This window comes from Plectropomus leopardus, chromosome 20 (genome assembly GCF_026936395.1).
Source record: "Plectropomus leopardus strain MGB_pleo_1.0 chromosome 20, ASM2693639v1, whole genome shotgun sequence".
Lineage (NCBI taxonomy): Eukaryota > Metazoa > Chordata > Actinopteri > Perciformes > Serranidae > Plectropomus > Plectropomus leopardus.
Window position 1 is genome coordinate 13,017,355 of NC_142195.1, and position 25,069 is coordinate 13,042,423.

The 25,069-nt window shown below is 38.9% G+C and overlaps 1 protein-coding gene across 1 annotated transcript in view; it reads right to left on the reverse strand.

The window, feature by feature from the left end:
- Window positions 1-25,069, reverse strand: part of pappaa (pregnancy-associated plasma protein A, pappalysin 1a) — a 120,640-nt gene that overhangs the window by 49,786 nt on the left and 45,785 nt on the right. Inside the window, exons 10-11 of the mRNA XM_088071170.1 lie at window positions 23,851-24,047; window positions 1,331-1,441 (exon numbers count right to left, since the gene is read on the reverse strand). Of these exons, the coding sequence (XP_087927296.1) occupies window positions 1,331-1,441; window positions 23,851-24,047 (308 nt within the window). The remainder of the gene's footprint in view (window positions 1-1,330; window positions 1,442-23,850; window positions 24,048-25,069) is intronic.

Consider the following 25,069-nt stretch of genomic DNA (forward strand, 5'->3'; position numbering starts at 1 on the left):
CAGTGATCTAGCTGGTGTATAGACATCAGGTGATGAAGCAGCTGGACAGAACTGAGCGCAGTTTTATCATACGCCGGCAGATAGCCAAACTGCACGTGGTGTCCACCTAATACATGTACTGGCGGCACCATTTGAGAGTACAGCCAGAGGGAAACTGTCGTCTGTGCATGAAATGTGGCAGGTTGACGTAAGGTTAAAGTGCTGCGGGTAACAATGTAATGTAAGGAGCACAAGGGTGCCTTTAGGGTGGGTAGAAGGGGAAGTGGATGGAACGAATCTGGACTTTGATGCAGGATTCCAATGTTCACTTCCCGTTAGAATATGATGGTTTTTTTCTATCCATGCGCTTCCCTCCCCAAAACCTAACCATCCATGACGCTGTTGCCTAATCCTAACCATTTGTGCCAGTATGTGCATTAGTTGATGTCCCAGCATTGGCTGCCATGTGCTGTTGTTGCCTAAACATAACCACACGCAATGTCATCCCACCATGTGCATTTGTTGACATCACAGTAGCAGCATCCTGGAGTGTAAAGAGAAGACGCAGAAGGATACCTAAAACGTAACATTTAGATGCAGAAGTCCACTGATTAAGCTGCAAAATATGATGGCTTGGGATGAGAACATGTTGAAATTCTATGTAACTAATCAGTTTAAAGCTTCATAAGGCTTAGGGGTTATGCATAATCACGGGCGCAACCTATTTGAGTGACAGGCTGTCTGCTCTGCACTGGCTAGAGCTACCTTTCTCCCTCCACTGCTCAACCCTCTCATCCAAATATGATTACCTCGGGTCACTTCCAGCTCCAAAAACCCAAGATGGCAATGGCCAAAATGCCATACTCTAGGCATGAAAATTAAGGAGGGATATCAAGGTTGATACATCCATAATTTTTATACAGTCAGTGGTTATAATGCATTGCATGACATCCCAGGAAAGATTTAAGTGGACTAAGGAGAAGGATCTCCACAATGTAAGGTGGAGTGACATCCATTATCTTGCCTTGTCCATTATATTCTTACACTGACACATTTTCTTGTACATTAATGTTGCTGTATTTTCCATTTACTACAAATAATTATGAAATTCCCCAAAAATATGACTTCCTACGAAATGAATCGTCCTGATCAGAAAATTGGAGCATCATTAATCATAGAGTGTGTATTCAAAAAATGTTTTAATATTTTCTCTCTCAATCCAAAAGCAATTTGAGCATCATGTTGCATCAATGTTAACTATAGTATCCCCATGAGGGGACTGAGTGTATTTTCTTCAAATGACAGAAAAGGGCATCAAAATGCATCTTTTTTTTTTTTCAGGATGTCTTACCTTTAGCCAATAGTTAGGATATCCCCAAGTTGTCTTATGGGCCTCACGACAGGGGAACCATGCATATTGGGAAACTCCATCTGATAGGTCAAAAACCTTTGACTGACATGTCTGGGGAAACAGAGGAACAGAGGGGTCATTTTGTATGCATCTTTTTTGTGTGTCTAACACGCATTAAAGTAGTTAAAATTAATACAATATAAAACTGGGGAACAGATTTTTGTTTTTCAATTATAAATGTTTTACAAAAAAAGGTCACCAGCTAGCAAGTGATTAAGTCAGTTATCATCTCTAAAAATCTTGCTTCTTTTCTCAACTTGTTTCTCATTACAATACACCAAACCTCAAATTTACAGAAAAAGTAAAGAGTAGCAGGTTGAGGGGATACCATGCTAAAATGAAATTAAAATGTGCATTTGCTAAATAACTAAGTAACTTCATACTTAAAAAAAAAAGCTTTAGTCATGTTACTGTCCTGCCTGTAATTGCTGTGACCCCTGTTTTTCCACAGCTGTCAGCTGTTTCTCTGCTGTCTGGCCTTACGTGCAGCTGACGTGCATCCTGTGCACTACTGTTTGTTTGTGTCTTGTCAACAAACCCAGTAACCTGTCATGTGCCGCATGCCCCATATCGCTCTCCTCTTCCTGTCTTTGATTCTAACTTAAACTAGTCTCTGCCTGTTTTTGTGTACTCACTTTGGGCTGGCTAATTAAACCCTGTCATGCCACACCTGCCCACTAGAAGCCCTCAGAGAGTTTTCTTGATTCAGTGCAGCACCTGAATTAGTCATCTCTGTCACACAGCTGTAGTGCATTTATTAAGAATGGAATCTCTTTGGATCAGCTGATTATTTTGGTTCTATTTTGGTTCTGATTTTTTTACACATTTTCATTGCAGAAATAAGGATCTGCAACTTTTTTTTCTTTTTTTTTGGGGGGGGGGTACCTTGACTTGAAATCAATGTGTGTGTTGGTAAAAGAAGTAAAAATGTCATGTAACAGAGTGAACAATCTGACACTTCAACTGGACAAAATGATGATATTTATCAGTACTACTTCAAAATAATGTATTTTGTCAATTGGTAACTCTGACATGACTCAAAGACACTCAGAGTATTCCAAGAGGCTATTGAATATGGTACTAGGTCCAAATATCAGTACACTCAATATGGCCAGAGATCTGTCCTAACACAGAAGAAAGTGGTGATTTGTGAGGGATGATGACATTGAATGTTCAAGCCAAAACACCTTAGGTTTGTTGATTGGCTCCTCGACCTATCACTTAACCACTCATCTGGTCAGAAGCAGCGATAATGGTAGGGCAAAACTTTGAGGGCCCTGACACACCAAGTCAACAGTCAATCATTGGTCAATTTTGGGCTATAATTAAGGTTCTGTCGCTCCAGTGTTCGCAGCGTGTCCGGTACCATCAGCACTACATGGCCCTTGTCTGCCTAACTCGGCGTTGGAGATTGTGGAACTCTTTGGTGAATGAAATCACTCTGATTTGGCGTTTTAACTCAGTCCAAAAGAAGAGAAATTAAAGAGAGGAAAACCAACAAATGGTTTAAGTCCAAACATCAGGTCACAAGCTTGTTATATGAGGCAAGTTTGTATTTTTTAGAAAAGACATAGTAGTCCTGCACATGGAAAAACCATTTAGGACCAAAAAAAGATACAAATAAACAACATAAGGATAGGTCCACACACTGTAGCTCACTGAAGCAATTTAGTAACCCATCCACAACAAACATTTTGAGCTAATGCTGTTCCTCAGACTTAATCTAAGATTATGTTTTTAGCCACTGAGCTCAGCAGCATTTATTTATTTTTTTGTATTTGTTCTTCTTAGTCTTCACTTGCAGATGGTAAATATCCTTTGTTCTTTCAACACTGGGTTATATTGGTAATGCACTAACTGGCTAACTAGTGTCTTTGCGTTTCCATTTTTAAATGACTAATACAGACTGCTGCCACCTGCTGATATGGAGAGTTATTTCCTCTCACGTAGGTACAGAACAGAAGTGTTAGTTGGCTGTTAGCTCTAGTCTTTGAGGGGTGCTCAGGACCAAGTCTTTGGCTAAGACCAGGGCAACGCAACAGTCGGACTTCTTTTCCCGCTAGTTCTCTTTTGTTGGTTTGGTGAGTTAAAAGGAAAAGGAATGCAACTGAATTTACTCTAGTATTCGGTCATTGTATAGTCTACAATGATAAAGTCACGTCGTTACTGTGGCTTTGTTGACATACAGAAGACCTAAGGACCTCTAGGATTTGTGTCCCAAGCATTATCACCTCATTAGCTTCAGTATGTTCGGTAAAGTGAGGTGAGAAACAAAGACAGGATGTGGAGAGACTAAGGATGAGATGATGTAAAGGTTGATTTAGATTTAAAGTAAGGAAAAGCAGAAAAAAACAGACAGACATATCAGTAAGAAACTGTCAAGCAACAGATAACACACACAAAGGGGAGAGAGGGCAAATACTCAAGGACAGTGAGTTTCGCCCGCTGCCCTGAGCTAGTGAAATGAGACACCAGTAACATGAGAGTTTTGCTAGAGAGGCTACTGTAAGATCCTGCCACCGTGGAAAACTGGCCAGACCAGCTATCTGTCTATATATCTGTCCCCTGGATCTGTTGACGTGACCTTTCTGCTCAGAGCTGAAGTAGCAGAAATTAGAAATGCAGGTGACAAACACCTGAGATCAGTCGCTATGAGACTTTGACCCAACTTCAATGCAGCTGAGCTCCATTTTGTATTCATTAGAGAACAAAGTCATTGGATAAATATTAATGAAGTATATTGTGTAACTAAATTGAAGGGTCATTTTATTCTGATGCTCTAGGGCTATACCCAGAGTCAAACATGGTTTCCAAGTCCAACTTTGACTAACCCTACCCTAACTGTTTTTACCTTTAGCTCACCCACTTAGCTCTGAGCTTTAATTAAGTAACAAATATGATTTAAAATAACTGAAGGCTGCTGATAAATTGAAGTCAAGAAGAGGTGTTTTCCAATTCTACCCTTTTCTTGACAGGCAAGGTGACAAAACCCTTCCATGTGCAAACTAATGACTTATTCATGTAAACACAGGTGGCACTAGCTACACCTTCCTCCACACACCTCCTCCCCTCATCTCCTGGTGTGTTTTTCTAACTACCCACTGTTTGAGACAGACAAACACTGCTTGGCATGCCAGAGCCCCTGCACTCAAGCAAACAACCCCCGTAAAGCGTCACACCAGTAGGAGGCAATTCACAAGTCTCCCATGGCTCATTACACTTCCTCCAACCACATCCCCGTGCGCTGGTAAGAGTCAAAGCACTCTAAATAGATTTGCCATTGATTTGATTTAGTCATTAAAAGAGGGGGTAAGGGTGGTGATGCTGATACACTTTTACACCCATCCAGCACTCAACCAAGCAAGGCTTGATTTTATTCATTCATTCATCAATACACACTTATCCTTTTCAGGGTCAAAACCGGCTCACATTGGGTGAGAGGCTGGGTACACCTTGGACACGTTGCCAGTCTATCACAGGGCTGACATGTAGAAACAGTTACTTTTACACTTATGGGCAAATAAGAGTTGCTATAGTTAAAGAAGCGGTGTGTGAGGTTAAGAGAGATTTAGAGGCAGAATTGCAGATTGCTACAAGCTGACATTTCTCCTGTTTAGAATTCCTTCAGTGTTCACTATTAAGAAAGTTTTTGCTGGGAGCTGAATTATCCAAAAAAGATCTATTCCTCACCAAAATAAATGGACCCAGGGATTTAAACTGCTAAAAAATTTGAATAATGCCCATTACAAGTCAGTATCAGTGTTTCAGTCTGTTCAGAAACAGACCACAAATCTTTTTTTTTTTTTTTTTTGATAATTTAAGATAGAAATGTTCAGGATATTTTAACCAAGACCCACATTATCTGCAGAGGTCTCTTCCTCTCCCAAACAAATAGATTGATTTAAACCAGTAAAAACACTGAATAAAGCATTGTCCTGTTCAAAAATATCCGTGTTTTTCCAACATTACTTATTATAGAGGAGCTGCTAACTTCAATGGCCCTATCTGAAGACAATATTTGGTTTGTCAATTCTTTCTACTGTTGAAACATAGCAGTGCAAAATGACAGACTCCACAGACAAGGACCAGCTCCCTACGTAGATGTAAACTAGCATGCCTTAGAGGAGGAAACCGGAGAACCTGGCAAAAAAACAACACACGCACTGTTCTCTCCTGACAACATTTTTGAACAGATCTTAATGCAGGCAGGTGAAATCCTTTTTGATATGTGTTGGGTTTTTCCTTTTTGAAACAAATATGTCTAACCTTGGCAGCCACATTTGTCAATCATGGCTCAATGTGAGCGGACACATGCATCTTAGCTGTCAACATTAACCTACAGGTTTAGGTCCATGATCTTAAACATCAACCCTTTGTAACAATATTAAACCTAACACTTTTTTTTATTAAAAGTGTAGCTTCTTCTCCAATATACATCAGTTCTTTAAGTTTGCTTTTGCATAGAAAATTCCTATCCAACTTTTTTTCAAGAGCACTGGAGTGCAATCAAAGGTTTAATCTTTGAGCACATTGCTTACTTTTGGACTTTGTAATCAGGTTAATTCACCTTCCTTCATCTTCAAACAAACACACTTTTCAACAACAGGTCTCAACTACAATGAGTCATGTTTAACTAAGCACACACTTTTCTTTGAAAAGGTGTGTCTAATAAGCAACCTAATCAATTAGTAAATGCTTTCATAAGCACTTAAAAAAAATATGTACGTATATACTGTATATCAGAGAGATAAAATGATAAACCTGATTGAAAATTATTAAAGAACACATGGATACAAAAATTGTGAGGTAAAGTGACAGCTATAGTAATTAATAGCAGCAGAGTCAGCAAGTCTGCACTAGACTGTTATATTATCAAATACTGGCACTTACTGTTTGTCTGTATTAATATAGATATGTAGGATAAATATTATATAAATCATGATGCTAAAATCAGAAGTCAGAACATACAGACATTATAGAGTATAATATGATGAATTGTGATGACATCCCAGCTGGCACTGACACAAGACATCAGAAAGACGTTGGACTTTTATGTCTGACAGACATTAAATTCTGGTTGGAATGACAATCAGGTTGACAATATTATAAATGCCTAACGCCATTAGAAAATCAAGATGCATGCATGTTAACATTATGACAGTTTGCAGATACTGGGTTTTGTTCTCCATACCCTACAAGTAAATGTTGCTATTCTACATCAAGATGTAGGGATGAGATGTTTGGAGAACACTGGATTTGATCACTTAACAACACAATTTAAAATCACCAGGTTATCAGCGTCCTCTGTCATCAGTATTTTGCATCAAATTGCTGTTGGCATGAGACGTTGCCCTGACACTGAATTTTGCTCACACAATGTCACAACCTAAATTCAACCACATATCAATGTCTAACAACATTGGTGGCCAGCTGGGATGGGATATGAGATATAGTATTAGTACAAAGGAAGCAATAACATAATGGGAGCAATTTAAATAGGACTGAAAAGAATAGAGTATCAAATGTATGTAAATTGTAGCGTAACACACATATCATGACCTAACCCAAATCTGTAATATTCTAAGTGTATTGTAATTTTATCAAACCTACCATTACTGTACACTAGAAACATAAAACCTAATGACATTTTTGTGGCCTCAAACAACAGAACATTGTTACACATTTTAAAATTATATATGTAAAATATTAACAAAGAAAGTTTAATCTATTTGCTTTTTTGTTATGTCCAGCCAGATCTTTAAACTAGGAAGCGGCAACCTCTCCATAGTTATAAACAATATTCAGACTGCTGGAGATCATGGATTAAAAAACTTCTGTGTTGAATTCTCAACAGTAAGTCCCCACAGATGGTAAAAGGCACGTGCAGGTTGGGAGCCCTAAATATTTATAGCACTCACTTTATCACAGGTTAATTAACAAAACCTGATAATTCTACATGTAATTTGCAGAGTTCACAGCATATGGCTACAATTAGCAATATAAAATAGCTACTTCAACAAGCTTAGCAACTAAGTCAGCCGGACAAGCACTGTTGGCCAAACATCTACAGAAAACATCCCAGCATCATCACTGCATTAAGTTATTCAAGGATAAAGAATTTACCTGTTATTGATAAACACAAGTCTTTTTATGTCTTTGACGTGGTTTTTCCCGGCCCCTTTTTAAATTGTCTGGCTCCGAAAAAGAATGACTTTATAAATGAAGTTTTACGGCTAATACATCAGCTGAATCCAATGTGAGCAAATAAAACACAGATGTGATTTCCTGTATCATAGACATACCGCAAGCTTGATCAGTCAGTCAGCCCCTAATATAAAGAATATTAAATCACTGAAAAACAGTGGGAGGAAAAAGTAATTGTAATTCAAAGACATTATTTACTGGGTTGCATGTGTCTAGACATATGTGATAGAACACCAGTATAATCATGATAATAGACCTTCTCTATGTGTTTCCAATAAATAAAAAAGCACTGACTTACTTTTTGGACACCCCCAAAGGGAAATGAGGCAGAGGTCATAAACAAGGCAAATTCTTGAGATAAAAGCTTAAATTGCCACCCAATTGGAAGGATCGTATAGGACAGGGAAAAACTTTGAAGGCAAATTAACCCTTTGAAACCTGAGCATATTGGCTTGAATTCTTTCAACAACACGACAAGAAGGAAAGGACGCAATGAAATGAGCAACGAAAGAAGAAATGACCAAAAACTTAGTAAGTTAAGTTAGTTAAAATGTGAGAAAAAGGAAATGACCTGGTAAAAGGTGTTGAACCAATTATGATAATTTGGTTACATAATTTTAAATATGTAGTATGACTTTCCTTAGCTTTTTAAAAATAATTTTCTAAATCTACTAATTTCTTGCTTGCTTGCTTTCCTCATTTTTTGAAAAAAAAAAAAAAAATCCGTCAATTTACTCAGGGTTGAAATACTTGTATGAGGCACTTCAAAGCAGCACACAAAAAGTAACTCCAGGTTTCAAAGAGTTAAGGAAAGAAGGAGCACATATGCATCTAAACTAAGACCTGTTTTTGTTTGCCCTCCTTCAATCTGTTATGGCTATAAAATATACCACCTGCCAGCAGACCTTCAAATGGATCGCTTGATTATAACTACAATATCACAGCAGGAACTGTTGACAAAAGACAGTCAAAAGAAGTCTCTCAGTTGGAAAAAGTAGAGGAAGGACATGGCAAATCATTTGTTTGTGAGGTAAAAATGGATGACAAAAACCGCTTCAAGCGACTGGAAAAGCTAATGTTGAAATGCCCATAATGTGTATTACTTGTTTTGAAAGGATTTACCTCCAAGTGGAAGTTGTTGCTCTTGTGCAAAGAGGCAAATGGGAGGCCTATTTAGATAAATAACATAATGAAATTATTTCTTCTGATAGCCTCTCCTGACCCCACTCATTCTAGACACGTCTCCCATGTTCTGATTCATAACAAGGACATAACAGTCACTCGTATAGGTACGTAATTCAAACACACACACACACACACACACACACACACACACACACACAAACACACACACACACAAACATTCACAGCTACACACATGGTCTTAATTTGTACCAGCTGGCCAGTCAGACTGGCAGACAACAGCCAATCCCTGGTCTGTAGACACAAACTGGTGTTTGTAAATCACCACTTCAGATAAAAGGAGAGCTAAGTGTCTTGAGCCAAAGGGGAAACCGGATAAAGGTAAGGGCAAAGAGAGAGTGCAACTGTCAGCCTCATTAAATATGCCTGTACTGTAAAAACGTTCATTAAGAGTATAAAGAAAAACATAAACTTGGAACAGGGGCATTGGAGAGTGGCTCTGTTAGTAAAGACAGAGTAATGACAATAATAATGGCTCTAATAGCATAATGTACCTAAACCACAGCCTTTCCCCCTTGTGATAGAGATCTAGCGCCAGGGTGAAGTTAGATCATCTCTGTCAAGGGATGCCTGCACACAGCACATAATCATGTACAAGCACATACATGGGCTTAAATACAAACATACACACATGTTACACACTCTTTGGCTTAAATACTAATGTTGAAGCCTCCAGATTGTCAAAATGTCTTATCTTGGATAGAAATCAATAAACCTTGCACACACACACAACACATGGTCCATATGTTCTTGGAAGACTATTGAGGCCCTCATCCATTTAGGAGGCACAGCAAAGGTCCTCCCTGTATCCCCCCAACAATAAAGGAGCCCAGGAGCTTGACACAGATCTTACTGTAGCTCAACCTGGGACCTCTCTGACAATCTTTACTTTGCACTGTAGAGCGCAACACAAAGAGGAGAGAGGTAATTTTTCACATTGGCATGCAGTCTCATTATAAAGCCATACCACACCTCATAGAGTCAATTATTAGACAAGTTACTGTAATACATTAACTTGCAAATATTTCTGTGTCACTGTCCTGACAAATCTCTTGTGGTATAAATATGAATTCAGTCTAACCATTTGTGTATCAGGGACTCACCCCGTGTTATACTGGATTTGGGCAGAATACATTGTTTTCCTCGAACGAAGAATCCAAAAACTGAGAAAAATCTTCTTAACAGCAGCAAAACTTTATAAGAAAATTAGTTTACAAACACACAAGTTGTGCAGTATAATCCAAGTCTTATATATTCACTCATGTAACTGTAGTCTGTGTTTGAAAGGGTCAGTTTAAATTCACAAACGTCACACAATAATACAAATACACTACTGATCAAGGTAGCGGTAGACCAGCAGCTCCTATGTTCACCAAGGTAAAATTTTTGTCAGTGAGTCTATTAAGAAAGCACAGATAAGTTTAAGAAAAGAATTGTATTAAAATATTAATTTACAAACTTACTCCTCTCCTTTTCCTCTAAAAAAAGACCCCTTTTTTCACCCATTTTTTTCACTTTTTGGATTGGACTTTTGGATTCTTCACAAATTCAATGTAACAAGGGTGGGTAATTGATATACAAATGGTCATTTTGGGGGAAGTATTGTTTTAACGTGATAAGGCAATGCAGCACTTTCACAAACATCCGTTTTTTCACCTGTAGTTATCACTATTCAGTATGAAGCTCAAAAAGGATGTAAGCATGAAGCTTCAGTTATATATTGCTGAGTTGTGAAATGGTGATCATGAGAAGCAACTACACCGACAGACATGAGGACGCCATCATGACAACATAATGTCTTACATACTATGTACCATGTAGAAGTATGTAGAAATGGGTAGATTTTATCAGTGGATTGGCATGTCAGGGCATTTCTGTTTTTAGAGCCGTTAGAGTTTATCTTTTTTGACCAATTTTGCCACAATCACCCTTGTCTGCACCAATTTACTAGTCTGTATTTCCTAAAATGAATTTAACTCCATTGTCATTATGGGATAATTCAGATATTTTTAAGTGGGGCTCTATGGAGTACTTTTCTAAACTGAAAAATAAAAGAATTGTTAACCAACTTCAAACACTTAATCCAATTGGTAACATATAAAGGAATTAACTTTTTCAAATCAAGTTTGATTAACACAGCTGCTTGGAAATCAAGTTAAATTACCTCAGAGTAACCAACTGAAGTAATAATTTTAAGGTGAATAACAATTCTAGTTTTTCAGTGTATAGTCAGTGTATTATCTACAGCAAATTACATTTGGTACACCCCCAGTTTGGAGAATCAGACAGGAGGAACACCACACAAGCTAAGCAATGTTTGCTGTGGATGAGCAAAACATATTTTAGTCACCTAAAAAAATATATATATATATATATATATATATATATATATATATATATATATATATATATATATATATATATTATATATATACTGTATATCAGTTTAAGTGTACACTATAGAATATTTTCACAACTTTGCTTTCCATTGAAATAGCCCTTTCGGATGTTATATCCATCTATGTTCTCTTCAAAGCCACCAGACTCTACTGACGAAAACAGTCATTTTAACTTGGAGAACACTGGAGTTGCTGGTCTCTTACTGCCTCAATTGGTTGGTTAGTTTATGTTACATTATGTGACTTTGATAAATCAAAGCTAACCTTTTAAAACACCAAAGTCACACAATAACATAAACAAAGTAACTGATTGAGGCAGCTATAGACCAGCTACTCCCATGTTCTGCAAGGTAAAATTCTTGTTTTTGTCAATTGAGTCAGGTGGCTGTTAAGAGAACAGAGATAACAGATTCAGTTCTCTGTTGAAAAGGGCGGTCTGATGACAAGGTAAAGCAGAAATATTGTAAACATGGCATACACTTAAACTGATAGTGATTTTTCTGATAAGGCCTTTTTTAGGTGGCTAAAATAAATTCCGTAGCTGAGCCCGTCCAAAACAGTGCAGTGCTTGGCTTCCATCCAGTGGTACTCCTTCCTGCTTCTCCAGACTGGAAGCTCGCCGACCGCCATCTACGTTAGGTAATACAGTGACTACTGATAAGTAACTCATTCCAAACCTTTCCTTTAAGTCTCTATTTTCTTTATTTCTCTTCTTTTAGTCACTCACTTTGGCAGTAAACATAATCACTACAGCAACTAAGCTGTTTGTTCATTTTGCGTGATCCATCCAATCACTTTATTTGACTCAGTGTGAGCAATGGTGTGCCAGAAGCTGAGGATACCTGCTGAGCATTTCAGTTTATTGTTTGTTTTAGATCCTGTTGTATGCCTCTGTAAGGTCAGGCAGTGGCCTACTTTGTTTTTTTTTTCTCTGGAGAGGTGGAAATTTTGGACACATGCAAATTAAGAAAACAATTTCCCAAGAGAATATTTATCCTGTCACAGCACCTCCTAAAACATGTTTATTTCCATCGAAAGGTATTTCTTTTTCCTCTTTTCCATTCCGCCCTCTCTCTTTGTTAAAGGCATATACTGTATACGAATTTGAAGCTCGAGCATGGGAAGCAGGAGTGAGCATCTGTGAGGCATTTGTGGAGAGAAAGAGCAACAGAGAGAAACTAGTATGAGTTTCCAAGCACCATCCCATGGTTTACTGGAATGCTGGTGAGCGCCTGGTGTGTGAGGTAATGTCCTGTCACCCAGCCCCACCCATACCCACTGAAGCTCACCGTCTCATTGGTCCAGGCCTAATGATGGGACACTTCCATGGCCTACTGAGAATTGGGCTGTAAAAGTTGGTGAGTGGGTGCAATTATGCAGTTTACCTATCCCACTCTCATCAGGGCAGACATGTGTAGTGACTGGGTGGTAGGGGACCCGGACCACAAACTAATGTATAGGGTTTGGTGAGCGTACAATGCCAGCAAGTTGAAAACAGATGGGTCTGCGGAGAATATAAATGTCCCTCAGTCAGTGGCCCCCTATGCTCAATAAAACAGGGCCAAAACCCTACATATTAACAGCTTGAAAATGTTATGGGGGGGTCATCAGTGCCATGAAAAAACACACCAGTCACAATGAGGTTTCCACATGGCAGAGCCACAATAATAATTGAAATGGGAGAAGTAAAAGGGAAAAAGGAACGCCATCCCAGAGGTTTCTTTTTAATGTTACCACACGCTTATGTCACTGGCACTGTGCCTGACGAGGGCTGTGTGGTTTGAGGGAATGTTGGTGAGAGAGACAGTGCCAGAGGAGCTGGCCTTCCTGTGCTGCTGAAAGCAACAGCTCGGCTACTGTATGAGCTTTTGTTTTTGTGGGCATGTACGTGAGTGTGCTTCAGCTTGTGCAACGGTATGTGCAAGTTTTGCCTGTGTGTTTGTTTGGATGTATAAGAGAAACTGTTTGTAAATGTGTATGTAAGCTCTGCAGTAGCCCAGATGCAGAATGCATGAAGCCCTGAGTTCAAGTTCAAGTTATTTATTTCTCAAATGCAAAACACAGAAACAGTTGTTGCTACTGCAAATCTTGGGTCTCAGGCTGCTCCAACAATGCAAAATTAATATGTATATATGTAGGGCTGTCAAACTTTTTTTTAAAAATTACGATTTATGGCAGAATTTCAATTTTTAGTTGGTATTAATCACATTTTTAAATTCCATTATTTTGCATTTTAAAAGTTATGAAGTCGACATTGACAGGGCAAAGCATTTCTTACCTAACTGTCTTGATTAGGAATTAAATGGAGGCAAAAAACTGAATGTGACTAACATAAAGTCAGCCTGTAAAGTGCAGACTCATGGGTACCCATAGAACCCATTTTCATTCAGACATCTTGAGGTCAGAGGTCAATGGACCCCAGTAAAATGACCATGCCATTTTTTGATTGCTAAAATGTTGCCAAACTTTGGAGCGTAATTTGGCCCCCTACCTGTGAAGCTAGCATGGCATAGTACTCCCTGGGTACTGCTAGATACCTTAGGTCGTCTAGTTTCATTTGATACCAGTATCTTCATTGTAACATTAAAACTCAGACCGCCACAGTTTTTTAAAGACAGCAATGTCAGCCATGATTTTAAAAAAATGAAAAAGTGATGTAAAAATACAATCACACAGGTAGAAAGAAACTCATGGAAGAAACAGAATGAGAACTGTAGATATAAAATAGTGCAAGTTAAAATATAGGGTTAAAAAATAAATAAATAATTATAAAAAGAAGTAAAGTAGGGATGGGGAGTATGGACAAAATCAAATATGATAATATCATCATATCATATTTATGACCAAATACCTCAATACTGATATTGCAATGATAAAGTGGGATTTTGGCACTTTCTCAGAATATTCCCACAACGACATTTTGATCAATAATCATCAGTAATGAAGCTTTAATAAGCACTTTCCAGCATGATATTACATGTTCTGAAATCTCAGACAATGAAAGTCACAATACTGCCAATGGTGCACCTGTAGAGTGCAACATCGAGTGTGTGTGTATGCACAATGCTTGCTATTTGGGATCTGGACAAAACTGAGCCAGTTATTGTTTCCTTGTTTTTACCAACCAAAGTAATATTAAAAAAAACAGTGTCGCTCATCCCTCTCTCCTTTCCCTCTGAAGTCTTAGTCGCCTAAACATGAACACGCTTATTTAATTCAGACCTCATGCACATATGTTTGTTTTACATGTAAAGATGGGTGAACTTCATATATGGGCAATTTCTTGCAGCATGAGAGGACTAAAATGTTATCCCTTCTGTTGCTTATGTATAATTAAGGGGAGTGTTCTCCAGGGGTGCCCGGGGGTTGCGTCAGAGATTGCCTGGGCAGCAGCCCTCTCTGGAGAAATCACCTGGCTTCCTGTTTGATCTTAAACTTCGAATGCACATGCACACTCCCCACTTACACAAACTCATCCACACACATGTACGTGAGGGCAAGCAGCCTGCACACACACACACACACACACACACACACACACACACACACACACACACACACACACACACACACACACACACACAGGTTAGTTGCTAGGGCCAGTTCTCGAATCCAATCCCCCTAGAGCAAGTTGAGCTGGCTCACCATATTCCATGGTGTGGTAGTGGGGGAACATTATGTTCTGCTCCACAAAGACAGCAGTAGTACATTTCAGTCCCCTATGGACCTGCCCTATAATCCTGCATGGAGACAGCAGTGTGAGTGCGTGTGTGTGTGTGTGTCTGTGTGTGTGTGTCTAAGTCTGACTACATACCTGTGTGTGATCAGGAAGTGAAGAAGAATCTTTAAAATAAGCTACTGCCACTTTACTGTATTCACAGTAAAAGTCTTAAACATTCTCTAATAGGTCTGACAGTGAAAGAAGTACCAGAAATGTTCCAAAAATAAAACTACACGTAGCTACAGTGTTATATTGAGTGCTGGGCATTTTTTGGCGGATCATTAATGGGTCTCAACATTATTAACTTCATACATTCTCTGGTGTCCACATGGTATTTTGATTGGATCAAACTGCTCATTTGAGACCATTTTAATGTGGCCGATAAGAGCGGTTTTGGACCATTTTCTACTTCACAATAATTCTTATTCAGTGATGTATTTCCTTTTGAGAGCAGCAAGACTGTCAGTCAAACTGATTTCCACTGCCACTGACCCTATGTGTTCATCCATCTGCCATTTTTGTTTCTCACTCATTACATTATTTCATTTGTCATCATTTCAGCCATCATATAATGTATCTTTATGTGTGATTTAAACTTTTCCTTCTACTTTTGCTGGTTTTACAGCACCTGTCTGCTGTTGGCTCTTTTGTATTCAATTTCATTTACAAATCTCAATCTTGTATTTATTCTCTCAACCTGCATGCTATTCATTTCCTTTTTTTTATGCACACAACCATGTTGTCACATGAATGTATCTCAAGCACACTATAGAATTACCATCTCATGATAGTATGCCTCCCAAAACCAGTGAAGTAACAATTTACACCCATGTCTGTCTAGATGCATATGCCATGACAGTAGACAATGCTTCAAACATTGCTGCAATGAAGCTACGTATTCCAAAACATGGATGCTTCACACACATCTTCACCCCGACATTGCATAAGATCTGTACAATCAGCACAATTTAAAGATAGACAGGACACCCTAGGTTAGTGTCACCAATTCAGTATCTGACTAAATTTCTCCCCTTGTATTCCTGAGTTATGGCGTTGAATAATGGCCATAGAATTGTTTTTGTAGAACATTATGAAGTCACAGCTAAGTTGACTTTTGGGAAATAAAAAGTCATCATTTCGTCCTGTGAGACATTTGTGTGAAATGTTGTCATAATTAGAGCATGAATTCTTGAGTTATGGCTCAAAACATGTTTTTTAAGGTCACGGTGAACTTGACCTTTGACCACCCAAATCTAATCATTGTGTCCAAATGGACATTTGTGCCAAACTGGAGGAATTCCCTCAAGGCCTTCTTGTATCCCCTTCATGAGAATGAGATCAACGCAAGGCCAAAATAACGTTGGTCTTTGATCAGCCAAATCTGATCAGTTCATCATTGAGTCCAAATGGATGTTTGTGCAAAATTTAATTCCGCCATTGTAATTCCTACCTCAATACTAATTTGTACATGACTCTATAAGGTAGTGCTGGGATTCACACTCCGTGACCCCAAAATGAATATGTGTCATTCTTAGAAAGATTTTGCACACTTTTTTTGACATTCTGCAAAAGCAGACTGCAGACTACTAGGCTATTGTATACAAAAGAGCAGTATGTATTTATGGTTCTATGCACCATTCATTCTTATGTTGTTGAACCCTCCCTCAGGAGTGGTCTCAATGTGAGTGCATTCACCCATCCTTCTCCTTGGCTTTGCTTCGGTGTGTGAAGATTTAGACGTTAAGAAAGAAAAAGTTCACCTCTCGTGCACAAATGCTGCATACTGAGATTAACATTTGCCATGACATTTAATAGATGAAAGTAGGTATTCCAGTATTGCTCTGTTTCTGTATATAAAAACAAATTCTGTGAATACCCCTTATCACACACACACACACACACACACACACGCACATGCACGCACACACACAAACACACACACACACAGTACTTTGGATTTCGTGCAGATACATGATCTCTCTTTCTCCTCAAGTGCCTTCTTGTGCTGTTGTTACTTTCTTGCATCCGCAAAGATCCCTATCGCTGCTGCCCGGCTTGCTCTCTCTCTCTCACACACACACACACACACACACACACAAACACACACACAATATCAACACTGTCTTTAGACATCAAATGGAACTGATACACAAAACCAATAGAGGACTTGTTTACTAGATCAAAAGGAAATGATGTATTATCCTCTTCCACTACCTCCAACACACTCATTCAGAACAAAAAAAAAAACCTCAAAAAACATACGGTTACTCTTTAAGGTAGCATTGTTATATATCAGGGAAACACATCTCTATTCCAACTCTACCAAAGAGCTGTGAGCCATGAACACAGAAACATGATGAAATCAAACCACAAAGGATGAAGTGAGCTATCAACAAGGCAGGACAATGTGCTGTTGGTTTCTGATAAAACTATATTGACTCCAACTAGCACAAACTTATTTTTACAGACATTTTTCAACTGTTTGACAAAATGGGGGAAAAGTTTAGGAAAAGGAGTTCAAGTTTTCTTCATCCAATGGGTAGTTATGCATTGTGAATGTGGGTTACAGTCACCATGTTATTTATGACTTAGAATAAAATCCAAAATTTATCTTTAACACAAGTCAAAACTAATTCAAATTGTTACTGTGAAAATAAAACAATTTTTAATCCAACACCAGTGTGGTGAAGGTTTGGTTAAGTTTAGAAACAAAAACAACTTAGTAAGGCTTAGGGAAAGAAACCAATGTCAGCTTTTAGTAGAAAACTGAAAGTGAATAGCAGTCTCCCATATGAAAGTTGAACATGTTTTTGACCCATCTACCACCCTGTTCTCCTTCCTTAGTGGATTTTGTGGCTCTTTAACATCATGCTTAGGGCTGTACCCAACTCAGAATTAATGCCAGTCAAATTTATTGGGCTGTTCAATAAGAATATTTGATGAATTCTTTTGTTTTCCATACAAAGTCTGAACATGCTCCATAGGATGTTCAGTGTGACAGCGGCATTCACATTATATCGCAAACAGGCTAATGGCGCTAACTATGGATCGCAAATACACAGGTCTAACATTATCTGCCGACACTTGATATCAACAAAAGCAAGAGACTGTATCCTATTAACTGGATATGAGCTGTATATTCACCACTTCTTCACCCTATGGTGTGGTCTTTCTCTCCCTCTTAGCCACTGCGTGCATGTCTGCAACCGCAAAGATGAGTGTGAAAGTCAACAAAATCTGGGGGACAAAAACCCCCAGAAGCACACTGCATGAAAAAAAAACATGCTCAACTTTAAGTAATCTCAGTCAACTGCGACTGATGATTCGATTCACCAACTTTCAAGGGGCAACCCTAGTGACACTATTTAAATCTTTGCTCCAAACTGAGTCATAATTACTATGGCCACTGGAGGGCTTTGTCACTTTACAAAACTTGTCTTTTGTGGGAATTACTACTGTTAGTGTGTGTAGTTCGGAGAACCATCTTGTTCATTGGACTGATCTTAATACAGAAAACAGTGTGCATGAGCAACAGGGCAATTGATCTTTTGCTTAGTTTTGCCAATCATAGCGTGGCATCAGCCAGCACCAATGCAGGGTCTGACTATACAGCTATGGTTGCATTTCATTTTTTTTTCCAAAAATAAGACAATATTTCTCTAGGAAATGAGGTTTGTGGCAGTTGGTTCCATGCTGCCTTCAGCAGGTTGATGGACCATCACCAGCTAACAAAAAAGGGGCAGGGCTTAGTGAAGTGCTAGTTGGTTTTCGCATTTATAAATCCAGTAAATTTTGTTCAATAAATATTAGATAGAATATGGCTATGGTTCATTTTTCAATTTCTCTTGTCAGATTTTAAAAAAATAGGAAATATCTTTTGGGAATTTATGCTCATTTTTCAGGGATTTGGAGAAGCCAAGGAGCACTGGAACTGTTCTGATGGCTTGTGGTGGCCCAAAACCTTACTAAGACACTTAATGTTGGTTTTCTTTGTACACTCCCTTTGCACTTATAACCTCTTGGCTTCAGTTTTCCTCCCCCCACTTCATCCGTCTGTTTGTCTGTCTGTCTGTCTGTCTCTCTCTCTCTCTCTCTCTCTCTCTCTCTCTCACACACACACACACACACACACACACACACACACACACACACACACACACACACACACACACAAACACGGAAACAGGCACTAGAAGGACAATAATGGTACATATTGTGGGATGGATGCTAGTGGTTAACCAGACACTAACTTCAGCAGAGAACGTTACTGTCATTTTGGCTTTGTGCCATTTTAATGACATATGCTTTGGAGTGTGGTTGGCTGAGATCAAAGAGCTACTCAAAGTGCCAAGTCCTCAAAAAAAAAAAAAAAAAAAAGGTGGCTGACCCCCCCACCCCAAACCCATATCTCCATTACACATCCTGTCAAGCATAAGTATCTGGCTGTACTCATTTAGTATCATGGTCATTGTAACTTCACTTACTGTACTAGGAAATGGGTGAATGACAAAAAGACAAGTGTGTTGTAACCACATTGTGAATGCTATTTAACACAAAAGCCATTCTAAAAGCAGCTAAGATACTGGCAGGGTTACCCTAAAGCTTATTTATGCATGGTCACTCGAAGCTCTCTACAATTGTTTCTCGTGAAAAGATGTCACAACATGCCTTGCATTTATACCTCGGTGACTTCAAGCAGAAGGAGAATTAAAATATTAAAATAATTAAGTAAAGCAGTTCTGTAGCACAATTAACCTTTTGTACCATTCAGGTTCAAGCAAGGCTACAGTTTATTGACTTTATTCATGTGTCATACAAATGACGATAGAGTCTGGCTTCTTCTGACAGCCTTGTTTGCCTTGAAGTGGTGAGTAACTCCATGGCAATGTACTGTCCAGAGACACTGAATGAAAGGCAGAGATGTCACTACATTGCCAAATAGATCTTGTCACAATCTAAAAATGGCAAGCAATGGCAATTTTTTTCTGCATTCTATTGCCGAGTAAGTGCTTGTAGGTGTCAAGCTCTTCCAACAATCATTCCATGCATTTCTGTGATTTCAGAGAAATGGGTCCTTATCTGAAGGATTAAAAAAAAAAAAACTGTAATGTGTGCTGTCTCCACCAAACTCACAACAGGGTTTTTGTTTTGATTTGTTTTGTTTTGTTTTTAGTAGACCAATCCATTCTCTTGAAATGGCTCAAGAAATATTTTGTCCCTTAACAACTTGACTATGCTAATGCACTATCCTCTGTGGTATGCAGACTAGATTTAGTCTTAGTAATCAATGATCTGTTACCCGCAGAAGACATACTTCTTTTTTACATAGCAACATCCAACTGTGTTCCAACCCAACAGAAGTTAACTCAATGTCAGGGTGCTTCAAGGTCTCACCAAAGCTGAGATTTGTACCAATGCAATTAGGTGACTTCATGAGTTGAGTTCATACTAATTTTCCAAGTCAAATATAAAATACTCAAGAAGTAATGTATTCAGTGTTGCCTCCCTTGAATACAAAAAATAAGCCCTGCACCCCAGCAACAGTAACCATTTCTCAATCCTCACCATTTTAATACTGATGACAGTCATCTCAAAGTTGCCAGGCAATTTACTTCCCCAACAGCTCCAAATCCCTGTCAAGGGCAATACTGTATGTGGGTCTGTATCAGCAAAGCCACAGTGCTTTTGGCTCACTACATTGCTCAGAAAAAATACATCAAAATCTCAACAAAGATTGCAGATCAACAGTATACTGTGTGACTATGCAGCTCTAAGGCTTTAATATTGGATCTCACATGAAATGCCTATAGGCCTTTTGAGCCCCCTTCCGCCAATGAATCAAGGTCACCCAGGAAAATCAAACCCCTTATGTAAACAATCTGCAACAAGCTGAGAGAGCTAGAACAAAGTACTCTAGATAGAGAATGTGATCCAGATGCCTAGAAAATGACTATTCATGGGCCCTCTATGCCTGATTCCTTGTTGGCATCGAGAGCGAATGTCGGCAGACACAGCATTTCAGATACCAGATGCAAGACGTCACTAAACGCTTCTTCAAAATAGGTAACATCTTCAACAACATTGTTCTGCTACTGATCACCCACTGTGGTGCTTTATATGTTGCTTTAACGTGGCCAAATTTAAACTGGATCCATGAACAAAAGCTATCCCACGGCCTGGTCTTCATCTCCAGTGCCGATCCTCACATGCTTCATCTGCGGCATGAGCCTCCAGGACAGTCGCCATAGCCACATGCATGCAATTGCACAATTGCTTAGGAGCAAAGCCTAAACGGGAAACTTGACTCAGTTATTTCAGGCCATGTTATGTTATCTTTGTTTTCCAATGGACTACCATAAGCAAAAAAGTGTGCACGATTGTGCATGTGTATTATTGTGTGTGCATTTATACGAGAAGATCTTTTTTGTGTGTGAGTGTGTGTGTGTGTGTTAGTATATGTGCAACACTGCAAGGACGCAGTGTAATCAAAGTTAATTTAGAGTTGAAGAGATGGCATTTGATGCTGCTGTAGTGCATGTTACTGGGGTGGGAAAATAAATGACAGTGATTACATCAACGTGTACTGATGTTGGTACAAGGAATGGGCTTTGAGGACACTATTTTTGATGTAACAGTGATCCTACAAGCTTTTTTACTCAGGAGGTGAGAGAATGTACAGAGAGTGAAAATGAGGGACAGAGAGAGACAGTGACAAGACCGTTGTGTTTTGTTAACCTGTGTTTGCATATTTTCCACACGTACACATGCACTTGGGTGTCCACACTGAGTGGACAGTCAGTGGCCTTGTAATGAGGTGATCTCATCACATATGATCCTCGGGGAACAGTGTGTTCTCCACACTAAAAGTGCTTATTGTATGAACAATGTGTCCTTCACAGCAGAATTCCCTTTTTAATGGTTACATAGTCATGTTCCACTGGTTTCTCATTCCTCTCAGAGAATAAACCATCTGCAATGTTGGTTGGAACACACGCTCGGACAGAAGTGGTGCCATATAAAGATCAAATGCATTAAATGATGTCGGCTACTTTTGTTTGCTAAAGTCCTTGCCAAAGTGTTCTTGAGCAAGGCACCTGGCCACAGCTGTTCAAGAAGACCTAGTTCATTGGCCTTGTAAAATGCATCATCAACAGTGGGAACAAGCCCTACAGCCAACATCACTGCTTCCCACATGACACACATGCCTCAGAAGACAGAGTACTGTCAGTGTAGAGCCATGAGGCCTAAGAACACAAACGTCTTTTTTTGTTGTTTAGGGTTGAAATGTCTATGAGCATACAATTAAATAACTCTTAAAGGGACAATTTACTCCAAATCAGAAACACATACTTTTCCTTAATTTATAATGCATGACAAAGCACACCAAAACAATCTAGATTAATAAACAGCACTACAGTAAGAAGAAAAATATAGATTTTTGATTTTTCAGTGTACTGTCTCATAACATCAAAGCAAGATAGCAGGCTGCCTGTTTAATATTTAGTTTGAACAACAAATACCCTAAAAGCTTTTCAGAAACTGGACAGTAATGAATAGAAATAATGAATAAGTCTTTAAATGAGATAAGTATACTTCAACAACATGCCTTAGCTTTAACCATCCATATTAGAGAGAGGGGATTAAATAGGATTCAGCCTAATGCACTATTATGTGTCTGAAGCTTTGTGTGTGTATGTGTGTGCATGAATGTTTGTCTAGCCCTAATGTTTTGGCCAATCAGCCCCTTTATGCGTTGCAACAGCAACAGATCAATGCTTCCACCGAGCTTACATGGAATCAATGGCTTCTTCTCTCGTCTTCAATAAGCATTACTTTAATGAGAGCGGCAAACTTCTGCACCCACTCTGGGAGACATCTAATTAAATGTCCCAATCTCTAAAATTACTTAACTGGCAAACAAGCATTTCAGTTGTTTTTTTGCAAGTGTATTGCAAAAAGTTGAAAATATGTTGTCATCATTGTACAAAACCTTTATGAAAGAGAACATAATGGGAACAAATTATCAATGAATCACAGCCATTACTGCAAACAGTGATGGAGAATGCTTGTCTGTTGCGACCTTTTATGATCCAATTTGTTTAATATCAGATCAGGACCCTTCAATTGATTGGTTGTTTGATTAGATATTTCATGTCTACATATGGGAGCTGTGGGGTCTTTTAGTTTGTAGTGTCACTGGTGTCCTCAAACCTCTCCATACAGCCATATAACCAACAACAGCTTGTAACACAATAGTCGCAAAGACACGACAGACCATTTGCCTTCCAAACTGGGAGCGCATGCTGTATTCAAGCCACTGTCCCAGGGCGAAACATTCACAGAAAAGCTCGGATTTACTTAGTTTGGAGCCAGCCAGGTATCGAAAACAAGTATACCCAACAACACCAGGCAGGAAGACAAGGAAATATTGTTTGTCAGAGAAACTTCAGTCTTAGTTGACAAACAGCAATGCCATACAGTGAACAATGGTATTAACAAAACAATATTTACAACTTGATTACTTTTTTTTAAAAGCCATTCTAAGTATTTTGATTGTGGGCCTTTACAGATGAAAGGAATATATATAATCAAGGAAAGGACGCATGGACACATACTCTGGCTTTCTGCCAACTTCAAAAGTCTTCATTTTTTGTCTCTTGTGTTTACCATACTGGTAAATCTGAATGGATTACTTTGGGTCTTATGATTTCCATAAAATGAACTCAATGATTGAATTGTGGAGAATCTAACCAAGCTAACTAAGTGAACTATGTCCATATTGACAAATTTATACATTTATATTTTGACCTGTGATGCTACGCTACTTAGAACTAGCTCAAGCAGATTACTAGTGATCTAGTGGGTTTCAAGAGGTTAGAAAAACTCATCTAACATTTCATGCTGAAGATAAGACAAATTGCGTATGGCCTTACCTTAGTGACCGCAGGGTATCCAGCAGCCACCTCGCCAGAGCAGTAGGGCTTCTCCTCATGAGAAACTTCAACAGTGGAGGCCCACTGGTCAAGGAAACCATTTGGGGTGTAGAGGCCACAGTCTCTCACGCCCGTCTCTCGCTCAAAGTCTTCACACACCCCATCGCCATCATAGTAGTAACACATGCTTGGCTCCTCTGCAGGTGAACAGAAAACAGAAAAAAGTTGTAATTTTAAATCAATAATTATATGTGTTTTATATGTACAACACTTTTCCAATAAGTTATCAAATACTCGCCACTTGGTCAGTGATTACACAACGATGAAAAAAGCCATCCTTTCCTGTGGTATGATATGCCAGGCAGCATCAGTGTTTAACACTGTGGAACGCCATAAGTTTAAAATGCCCTCGGATGACAATTTAATTTTAAGAGCAAGTAAGTCTCCATGTAAGGTGGCCAGGAGGGGTCGTGCATGAGTGTAACAAACACCAGACTTTCACCTGGAAGGCCAGTGTTTGGCTACTGTATGAATGTAAGCCAAACTTTTTTTTCTAAACCTAACAATATGCTTGTGTTGCCTTAACCTAAGCGCATACTTTTGTTGCCTAAACCATACCATATGCGTTTGTTGCACAATGAAACAGAAGTAAAAACAGGATGTTTTACCGACATTGTACTTCTGTTTTGAAAAAGACTTTATGCACCTAACAGAAACCGTTCATTTCCCGTGAAAAAAGAAGTGTATTTTAAAAAGACGCAGTGTATATAACAGGACTAAATTGACATGGCTTCCCAGAATTACAACAACACACAGCCAGGACAGTGTGAGAATGTGTTGAAAGTATCGTACAGTCAGATTCTGCATATCATCCACCACCACCCTATGGAGCCATACAGGCAGGTTTTTACACACTTCAACCTTTACTATTCTCTTCTCTCATCCTTTTTTTTTTATAGAACACGAGTAGCCCTGATCCTTTGGGATACCCAATTGCCAATACCCAATGAACTCTTGAGTGTGTAAAGATCTACAAATGAAGAGAGGGAGAGAGAGAGAGTATATGTTAATGTCAAAAGGAGACAAAAAGAAGAGGGAGAGAGCCATATAATGACAGTGATAGAGACACACACACAGAGAGGAGGGGGGCAGAGGTGGGGGGGTAACCAGACAAAGTCAAGAGGTAAAGAAAGATACAGCCGTAATTTTTACAGACATC